The 10,471-nt window shown below is 48.3% G+C and overlaps 1 protein-coding gene and 1 long non-coding RNA gene across 3 annotated transcripts in view; one reads left to right on the top strand and one right to left on the bottom strand.

The window, feature by feature from the left end:
- Positions 1–210: 210 nt before the first annotated feature.
- Positions 211–2,961, bottom strand: LOC106021344. Of its 2 annotated transcripts, XR_005870541.1 has the most exons (4): positions 2,691–2,961; positions 1,892–2,046; positions 994–1,124; positions 211–852 (listed from the first exon to the last, which is right to left on the bottom strand). It is a non-coding gene; the product is annotated as an uncharacterized LOC106021344 (long non-coding RNA). The 2 variants fall into 2 exon arrangements; XR_001196642.3 differs by lacking the exon at positions 1,892–2,046 and having other exon boundaries at positions 2,691–2,957.
- Positions 2,962–3,709: 748 nt separating this feature from the next.
- Positions 3,710–10,471, top strand: part of Stk3 (serine/threonine kinase 3) — a 178,417-nt gene continuing 171,655 nt past the window's right edge. Inside the window, exon 1 of the mRNA XM_040730373.1 lies at positions 3,710–3,932. Within this exon, the coding sequence (XP_040586307.1) occupies positions 3,907–3,932 (26 nt within the window). The 5' untranslated portion in view covers positions 3,710–3,906. The remainder of the gene's footprint in view (positions 3,933–10,471) is intronic.

The raw sequence follows: 10,471 nt of genomic DNA, 5'->3' as shown, positions 1-10,471 counted from the left end.
TTGTCTAGCATGCCCAGAGCCTTGGGTTCAATAACTAGTCCTGTGTAAACCAGGCATGACAGTACATGTTTGTAATCTTGTCAACAGGGGCAGACACACCGCTCTACACTGTCACTCTCAGTGGCCCAATGAATCTTTTTAGGGACCCAGACTCAAGCAAACCCAGATCCCTGGCTTTGATGTTAAAAAGAATTTCGGTACTAACCAATATGAAGAGGAGTTTGGGTTTCATTAAAAATAGGAGGTAAGGCACTTAAGAAAATAATAAGAGCACAGTCCTGAGCACGGGTGTGAGCTTCTCACAGAAGACTTGCCATTCGTGAAAAGATGCTCTTAACACAGATTTTTAAATATAGAGCTTGAGAGGAGAGATGCCCAGGGAAACAGCAAGACACGCTTAGGGATACAGACTTCTGAGTTATCTTAACCACCAACTGCATATACGATTTTGGTGGCTCTCAAGTTACAACTCAGAGAGCCAAGAATCTCCCTCCTCGTTGCTTCTTTTGATGGGGGAGATTACAAGGTGTCTCCAGAGGAGCCTTGGATGGGCTTACAATCTGATAAAACCAGGAGCCACCAGAGCAGGAGTGAGTCATTCTCCTTCAACCCACCGCCAACCCGTAATCCCAGAGGGACCAGGGCAAGGGAGTCGAGTTGTTAGCTTGTCTTGAGAGGACTGCCTTAGATGACCTCTACAGAAGACCAGAGGATTAAGTAAACAGGGACTTCACGCTCCTTCTTTCCTTCCTTCCTTCCTTCCTTCCTTCCTTCCTTCCTTCCTCCGACTTCCTCCTGAGTCTCTCTATCTCCAGCACGAGTGGTCCGGGAAGCAGCGTTGACTAGCATTCACTGTAATACAGACACAGGCACAGAAGGATAGTGAACCTGGGTTAGCAAAAGGAACCTGTGCAGCCCACAGCTGGACGTGCCAGGCACTTACGTGAGAATCAGGGAGAGTAAATGATACAGTTTGGCTTTGGGATGACTCACGTTTAGGTTGGGGAGAATGAGAGGGAAAAGTTCACCGCAGAGCATCAGACATACGCCAGCAGTCACCGCCCTGCGGGTAGCCAGCCAGGGTTCTGGTGGTTGGGTTGGGAAGGGCTTCCTGGAGGATAAAGCTGGTAAGAGAGTAAGGAACCTGTTTTAAAGGGTGGTAAGTTGAGTCCATATTGAAGTCTGATAAGTTGAAAAAAAAAATCATGAAATGAAATTCTCAACTGCTGAACCACGGAAAAAGAGAGTTCGGTGTGGAAGTGAGGAGAATGGGAAGTGGATGGGGGTAGTTTCCAAAGTCCTTCTCAGTGCTGACGCTTAAACAAAATGACATTGCTGTGTATGTGTGTGTGCGCGTGCGCGCGCGCATGGGGGGGTGTGGGTGGGAGGGTAGGGGCAATCCTGCCACAGCACGTGTGTGTGTGTGTGTGTGTGTGTGTGTGTGTGTGTGTAGGGCCAGGACAACCTTGTAAAATCTGTTCTCTCTTTACACCTTTGTGTGTCAAGTGCCTTTACCTACAGCACCATTTCATGGCGTGTACTGACATTGTTTTTTGTTATTTTTGCCATTGTCCTGCTGTAACGTATTCTTCCTGACAGCCTGGTCCCAGAGATGTGTCAGTCCCAAATGAACACACAGGATGCTATATTAGTTATGAAACTGTTGGATGTTTGCTATGGTTTCTTAATGGCTACCTCTGACTTAATTATTAACCCGTTTGTCCTCTCTTCCCGGGATCACATGGCGACTTTCTACTCTTGACTATATTTCCCAGAATTCTCCTTGAATCCTAGTCCCACCTATCTTGCTTCCCTGTTGGCCAACAGTGCTTTATTTATCAACCAATAAGACAACATACACACAGAAGGACGTCCCCCATCATCCTGCTACCTCTGACTTTGAATAGGTGAAACAGGTATACAGCTGTGCACTACTTTCTCTTATTCACAGAATATGGGTTGATGCGCGTTAAGACCAAGATTCACTTCATACGCATGGTTCCAGCCTCCAAGAAAACCTTGCGCAGGTCTTCACTTAAGAACATTCTATAAAAAATAAGCAAACTCACTTGTATAGTTGTGAGAAAGTGTGTGTGTGTGTGTTTGCATGTATCTCAAAGTTGAGTAGTATACAACACAAACAAATGGATGTGTAAGGGGTCAAATTAAGATGGGTTTAGGGCTGTTGGGGTCAGGAAGAAGGAAGGAAGGAAATGAAAAAAAGAGAAGGAAGAGAAAGAAGAAAGAGAAGGAAGAGAAGGGAGAAAAAGAAGGAAAGGTAGGAAGAGAAGAAGGAAAGGAAAAGAAGGAAGGAAAGGAAAAAAGAGAAGGAAGAAAAGAAAGGAATGAAGGAAGGGGGAGGAAAGGAAAAAAGAGAAGGAAGGAAGGAAAGGAAAAGAGAAGGAAGGAAGGAAAGAAAGAATAAAGGAAGGAACCTCTTGTATCTTTTCCCCAGCACCCTTATTAGTGGTCGGTTTCCCAGGTTACCCAACAGGACCGCAGTGGGGACTTGGTGCTCTAAATATGAAGCACTGAGCGATCACTGCAGTAAACATTTTCCGTCAGCAGACTAATTATTGGGCTTGTCCACAATCAAAACCAACTCGAATTTCCAGAAGTATCCCAACTACTGTAGTTACAATTGTCAAATTAAGGCTCGGGGGCTAGGGGACCAAAACTAATAACAGTACCTAATAATTACAGGCCAACTAGCGAGGGAAGTGTGGGCAGTTACTTAGACTTCAAACGGATTTACAAGACGATTGGCAGGTATCCTCGAGGAATCCAGAGACGTGAGTCAAATCTCAAGGTGGGCCAGCGTCCGTCCTCCAGCTGAGCATGCCTTGGGCGGGGAAAGTCTCTCCTCCAGCGGCGGTAGCCTCACCTCTGGCTCAGTTCTGGCTTAGCGTCTCATCTCCAGTCCCATCAGCGCCTGACCCCACCCACCCCTCCTGGCCGCGCTCCGCCCCGCCCACTCTCTCCTCTCCCCGCAGCGCTCGGCTCCGCCCACTCTTTCTCGGCCGCGCTCGGCTCCGCCCACTCCCTCCCGGCCGCGCTCGCCTCTACACAAACTCTCTGGGCCGCGCTCGGCCCCGCCCACTCCCCCGTCAGCGGCCTTAGGCTCCGCCTATTCTCTCCAGTCAGCATTCGGCCCCGCCCAACCTCTCCCGGCAGCCTTCCGCCCCATCCGTCCCTCCGGGTCGCGTTCGGCTCCGCCTATTCCCTCCCGGCTTCGCCCACCGCTCCAGGCCGAGCTCGGTTCTACCCACAATCTCCCGTCCTCACTCGGCTCCGCCCACCCTCTCCCGGCTCCTCCCACCCTCTTCCGGCTCCGCCCACCCCTCCCGGCCGCGCTCACGTCCCTCTCATCCTCTTAGATCGGCGGCGCCCGGCTCAACCCACGCTCTCCCGGCCTTATAGGCTCCGCCCACCCTCTCCTGGCCGCGCTCCGCCCACCCCTTCCGGCTCCGCCCACCGCTTCTCTCGGCCCCGCTCCGCTCTACCTACTCTCCCGGCCGCATTCGGCTCCGCCCACCCCCTCCCGGCTCCGCCCACCGCTCCTCTCGGCCGCGCTCCGTTCTACCTACTCTCCCGGCCGCATTCGGCTCCGCCCACCCTCTCCGGGCTCCGCCCCCTCTCCCGGCCCCGCCCACCCTCCGCTGGCCGGGCTCTTCCCAAGCTCCAAGCGCAGGCCGCGGCCGAGGGGCGGGGCGGGGCCGGCGGCGGGGAGGGACCGCGTTCCCGAGCGGGAGGGAGATCCGCCGCGGAGTTACGGGAAAGTTGTTCCGAGTTCCCGGGAGTTTCCCGGTGTGCTCGCCCGCGCTCGGCCGGCCGCCCCCAGGCTCCTTTCCTCCCCAGCGCCCTCACGGTCCACTCGGACCCTCTGGCTGCCTGCCACCGGCCGCCATGGAGCAGCCGCCGGCGCCCAAGAGGTAACGACGGCGGGAGCGGGAGGAGGACGGACGGAAGCCGCGGGGCGGGGGCGGGGGCGGCTAGGCCAGGCCTGCTGTGCGACCCAGGCGCCCACGGCCCGGCCGCGTCCTTTCCGCGAGGCCGGGGTCAGCGGCGCCCCGAGGGGACGCCGGGTCTCCGCTGCCGACGGTCGGGCTCGCCCGGGGCCTGGCGCTGGGCTCCCCCGCCCCCCGCTGACCGTGGGGCTAGGAGGGCTAGGGGACGAGGACATCCGTGCGGGCTTCTCTCTCTTTCTCCTTTTTTTATTTTTTGGTCAAGTGTTCTTCATAATATCATATGGCCTTTCACCTGGAGAAGACGGGCTGCCTATTTACAGTTTAAGTGCGTTCCTGGTCTCGCAGGGTGCAGGCACGTTATGGGTACGCTGCAATGACAGGTGTTTTCTCTGCGCCTCAAGTTGTGGAGAATTTATGGATGCGAGAGACCCGAGGAATGTTGAGTCAGAGGACCCCCCCCATAGAGTTTTGCGTGTAAAAATAGTGGTACTTTTTGTATTGTTTATGTTTAATGTTGGACCTTTTGGATGCATATGTGTACAGCATGTTTGAACTAATACTTTCGGCGATCTTAGGAAGCTGAATAAACGCCCCGTCGGTAAAAATTCATAATATGCACTCCCCTCTGCCCCAAGAGTGAATCAATTAATTGTTTGAGGATGGATAGAAAACATTTAACCTCACTCTTTCATTTTTAATTTACACAGATCTCTCCGAGAGAGAGTGCTGGGGTGAAGATTAAAGGCTTCATGTACTTTGATAGCTAGAGATCTTTAGATGGGAGAGTGTTTTAGACTCATGAGCGCGGAATAATTAAGAAGGTAGGACTTTGAGAGCGAGTGGTTGTGAATTGTGTGATTAGATATGTGAGCCTTGGGGCCCGGGAACCCATCTGTTCATGTGTTAAAAAGGGAGGTCGTGGACAGGTTCCCAGAAGGGACAGGCTAGCGTCTGAGCCCTGCAAGCAAGTCAGTTGATAGATTTTTTAGCATGTTATTGGTGTCTGTCATCCCGGTAACATGGAAGAAAACCTGAAACCTCTTCTGTTTCTTTCTGCTTTAGAAGAGTCTGAGACCATGGCGTAGGCCACCTTGAATGACTGAATCGAAGTAGAGGCTCCTTATTGATTAGCTCTACCGTAAATTAGCAGTTTCATTAGTGTTGTAAGAAGATACAGGCGCCTGACAAGACGCGTCAGTGAACCCGGACAATCAGAAGTTGTGGGTGATAATTCCATAGTGATTTATGCTTCACAAAGCAGTCGTTGCAAATAAAACGGACTTATTTTCAACTTTAAATTTCTTTAGAGAGACTCATCATTGTAATCTAGAAATGCAAATCTCTTAGCTCTTTCCCCGCCCTCCCCTCGTATGTTTTTGGTCCTGCCTTACACACACACACACACACAGACACACCCTCTCTCTCTCTCTCTCTCTCTCTCTCTCTCTCTCTCTCTCTCTCTCTCTCTCTCTCTCTCTCTCTCTCGTGCATGTAAGCCCATGTCTTGCGTGGAAGCCAGGACAACTTGCAGGAGTTGTTTCTCTTTAACCTTGTGAATCCTGGGGCTTAAACTCAGGTGGTCTGGCTTAGTGGCGAGTGCCTTTTCCTTCTGGGTTATTTTGCTGTCCCACCAGAAAGGCATTTCTAAAATACAAATGATACAGGATACTAATCTTTTGTATCTTAGTATCTCAGTGTCTTTCATAGCATTTCAAACTCATAATATTTGTCCTCATACCAACTCTATGGGACAGGTTGGATTACAGAAAGCATACAAGTTTGCCACATAGAAGCCTAGGAGTTACTGACAGGTGAATTTCTGGGTTGCTATTTTGATCTTTGCTGTCTATTAATATAGTAATAGTATAGCTGTCATTGTTAAATTGTACTGTTTGTCAGGAAATTTATACATTGTGACTTAACACTGGGGCTTTTATTCCAGAGACTCACTAGGTGATTGTGTGTGTGTGTGTGTGTGTGTGTGTGTGTGTGTGTGTGCGTGCGCGCGCGTCTGTAGAAGGCTTACACACCCTCATCTGTATGGTCTGCCATTGACTGAAACATTATTATGTGATGTGATTGGTCAGCATCCTTTGGTCAGTAGTTGTCTTGGGAAATGGTAATCCTGACCCTACCACTTACTATGCTAGTTCTAAATTTAAATGTCTTCACCTGTAAAATACATCATGGGAATGAAATGGACTTGTGTGTAAGGCACTTAGTAACGTGCTTCACAGTATGTTTAGTACTGTGCTATTGTTAGCTTGTATTTTACTCATAAATGAAGCCCAGAGAGGTTTAATAACTTGACTAAAGTAAGAGCGCCAGAATCTGATGGGCTGCAACTGTGGTGTGTGGATGGAAGTTTCTACCGGTCCTGCAGCCGTTCAGTCCCAAATAAACACACAGAGGCTTATATTACTTACAAACTGTTTGGCCAATGGCTCAGGCTTCTTACTAACAAGCTCTCACAACTTAAATTAAGCCTTAATTCTTAACCTATGTTTAGCCATGTAGCGTGGTACCTTTTCTCAGTAAGGCATTCTCATCTTTCTTCCTCTGTGTCTGGCTGACTACCGTGTCTCTGCCTTTCCTCTTCCCAGAGTTCTCCTCGTCTGGTAGCCCCGCCTATACTTCCTGCCTGGCTACTGGCCAATCAGCGTTTCATGAAACCAGTGCTAGTGACAAATGTTTACAGTGAACAGGAGTGTTATCCCACATCAGCGGTGTGTGCCCTCAGTACACGGAGCGGTGCCTTTATAGTTCTGTGACGTGGTGGTCATCTTCTCTGCACCCTTTGTTCACTGTCTCTTAATCTCAGTAAGTGCCATCTATCCTTCTGCCTGGAGTAGCACTGCCTTAATGTTCGGTGCGGCGTCACCTAGGCACGTTTGTTGCCCTCTCCAAGCCCATGTGGTCTGCCGCTGCTGCTCAGTTGACATTTTGACCTTTTACGTGTGGGGCTAGTCCTTCATTATTTCATCTAGTTTGCCATTAGGTCCTGCCAAACTGTGCATGAAAAGTTTGTGGATTGAATTCTTCTCTCCACTTCTCATTCGGAAGATGACTGCTGTATTTCAGAGTGACATGGCACAGTTGAATTGCAGCAGTGCCTCCAAACTGGCCAGTTGTATGTTGTACTTTGCAAAAATTGTTTAACCTTGGGGCTGTTTTTACAGGCGAGGGGCTGTGTTGGGGATAGTGGCGGGGCGTGGGGCCTGCCTTCTAGGTCCTTGCCCCCTTGCTGTCTTGCAGGGCGAGCATTCCATGGAGCAGTTTGCTTTACCTTGTTCAGCGTGTAGCTTCCAGCTTACTGTGCTGAAATACCATCTCAGTTATGCTTTCCCCTCCATTAGTGAGACAGTGTTGGGCAGGGGGCTGGGTTCTGTCCTGTAGTCTGCCTGTGACCTCCTCCCCAGCCTCTTCTGTTACGATGTGACAAGGGGAGCCTGGCCTCAGAAAGCTTCCCTGGTGGTCTCCATCCGGCTGCAGGCCATGGGGCTCCCCATTTTGTTTTGGTCCATGCCATTTCTTTAGACAGGTTTGTGTTAGCTGGCTATAGTGGTGCGCTCCCGAGATCCTAGCACACAGGTTGAGAAGGGAAGATCTCTAGAGGTTTTGGGCTACATGGTGAGTACCTGGCCAGCCTGGTCTATAGAGTAAGGCATTGTCTCAAAAAATAAAATAGAGAAAAGAGAAAGAAAAGTTTGTTGTCATTATTATTATCATTATCATCTTCCTGTAGTCTGTTTTATTCTCCTGTCAAGGCCTGCTTTGTTAAGTGTCTCCCTGGGGTACTTTCTACCCTGAGATAGTTCTCAAGGTTCCTAATGTGATACTCATTTGATTATGTGCTATGTCCTTTTTTTTCTACAAAATTTAGGCATCCAAACTTAATGGGAACTAATTTAGTAAATATGTGGCAGCACCCAGCTTAAGAAACAGAATACTCTGAGTGCGTTTGACGCCTTCTGTGTGTGTGCCTTCCCAGTTGTGTCTCCTTCCCACTCCGAGAGGAGGGGCACCATCCTGAAACGGGTGTTTGACCTTTCCGTAGTGCTCTCATAAAACATTTTAGCTTTATAAAACATACAGCTTTGTCACTGACTTTACAGTTTCCTTCTTTTGCTGTCGTTCTTCTCTGGGGCTGGAGAGTCTGCAGTGTTCAGCCCCGCTTTAGAGTCAGAGCTCTGGATTCCCAGGCAGTCTTGTATGGCCCCCCCCATCCTCAGATTCATGCATTCAGTGTCCTAACAAGGCTGGTGTAAACATAGGCAATACACGGAGCTGCCCCTGCTGTGTATTCCAGGTACCACAAAGGTTTTGTGATGCCCACGTTTTTAAGTTTTGTCATACTGGACTTCAGAAACATCAGAACTCTGGTTGTTGGAAGCATATGTAGTTGTGTATAATTCTTGTCGAAGTGAGGAGATATGTTTACCAAACAGGTCTTGCTCTCCAGCCACATTTAAGATCGACAGTTACTTAAAAGTTAAAGTTCACTGATTCGGGCGTAGTAGAAAACATTAGTGTGGAGCAGTGAAGACTATGGAAAGGTTAAGTGTGTGCACTGCTGAAATACACTTTCAAGCTGGGTGACTTATTTTTGATGTAAGCTGCCGTTAGTTAAGCTGTAGGCATTAAAGAAATGGTATGAATGGGTAGTTTGGGGGAAGTAAAGTTGAAGATTGGAGTAAAAGAATTGGCGGTTCAGGGTATATTTACATAGTTGAAAAATGAAAATCATCTCAAGTCAGATATTTCTACTAATGGCAGAAGTTGGAAATTGTTATATGGAATCAAAAGCAAAGATAGAGGAATAAATAGATAGTATTCATGTTTTCCTTAACATGGGAACATGAACTAGCTTGTGACATCCCCGTGCATGGTCCTAGGCTGTGAGTAAGAAGTGTAAACTCAGGGCAGAGAAGCCTGAGCACGCAGGAGTTGGGATGGGTAGGGTAAGGCAGCAGGGCAGAAGCTGATAGTGCCACTGTCAGGACAGTGTAAAGCGATGGGCGATGTCCTCTTACTGGCTGATGGATAGAGCTGTTTCGGCCAATGGACAGGCAGGATGTAGCCAGGCAGGAAGTATAGGCAGGTTTACTAGACTAGGAGAATTCAGGGAAGAGGAAGACAGAGAGTGAGTCTCAAGAGACACCATGTAGCTGCCAAAGAAGAACGAGGCCAGGGAATCACCAGTAAGCCAAGACCACGTGGAGGTCCATAGGTTAATAGAAATGTGTTAATAATTAAGAGAGAGCTAGCCAAATAAGAAGCCTGAGCTATCGACCAAACAGTTTATAATTAATATAAGCCTCTATGTATTTATTTTGGACTGAAGGGCTACAGAACTGGGTTGGACAGAACCCTCCATCCACAGTGAAAATGTAGTGAGAGAGTGGACTTGCCCGTATTTATAATATATAGGTCCTTGGAATGATGCTTGTGTCCTGTTGCATAGATTCACCGTGTGAAGAGTTAAAGTTAACTTTAATGAACTTTGAGAACTCTTAAAAAGTGAAGCAGACAGCTGACCCAGGGAGAAGTAGTTAGGCAAGTTTCCATTTAATTCAGTCTGTTCAATTCTGATTTTTGTGGCACTGGGGAATCAGACCCCAGAGTCTCATATATGCTGGCACACACTATACTCACAGACCAGAAGTGTGTACTTCTGGAACCAGACAAGTGAATAGGAGACTTTTCCTTTTTGGAGAGGCTGTGACAGTGGAGTATGGAGCACTTCAGGGGAGCAGACTTCAGTTGCACATTGAGACGAGAGGGAAACAAGTCTCTAGGTGACTTTGAGTAATGAGTAGTTTATCTGCTGTTCTTTAGGGATGAGGCATAGGCCTTCTAAGTGCTGAAGCATTTGTTGGAAACGTAGAGGATGAGATACCTTTCTCTCTCTCTCTCTCTCTCTCTCTCTCTCTCTCTGTCTCTGTCTCTCTGTCTCTCTCTGTCATCTATCTGTATTTTTCTCATCTATCTTATCTATCATCTATCTACCAACCATTTATATATCAATCATTTATATCTGTATCTATGAACCAAGCTAGGTTGAAATTTGCGTTTCATATGTGTTTGTTTGTATGTGTGAGTTATATACACTCACATGTACTTGTACATGTGGGAGTCAATTCTCTCTTCACGATGTAGGTCCTGGGAATTGAATTCAGGTTGCCAGTCTTGGTGGCAAGTACATTTACCTGCTGAGACATCTTTCTGGCTTTTTTTTTTTTTTTTTTGAGCTAATCTAAATGCTCATTCCAAAGCTTTAGTGAATGGTGTATGTGTTTTAAAGTAAGCTTACGAAATACAGGTCTCCCTCCCTTCTTTCTCCCATGTTCAATTCCTTGCCCTGTGTCCCTCTTTCCTCCCCCATGGCACTTGTGTCCCACTCTCCCCTCTCCAGAGCTCCTCCCCTCGTCCCTTGTCTACTTTCCTGGCTTCTGTGATCACTCCAGTTCATACACGTACACCTAAATATTTATAGCTAAGAG

This window comes from Mesocricetus auratus, unplaced genomic scaffold (assembly GCF_017639785.1).
Source record: "Mesocricetus auratus isolate SY011 unplaced genomic scaffold, BCM_Maur_2.0 Super-Scaffold_100023, whole genome shotgun sequence".
Classification (NCBI taxonomy): domain Eukaryota; kingdom Metazoa; phylum Chordata; class Mammalia; order Rodentia; family Cricetidae; genus Mesocricetus; species Mesocricetus auratus.
The sequence above is the reverse complement of the archived record's forward strand: the minus strand, read 5'-3'. Positions and strand labels throughout refer to the sequence as shown.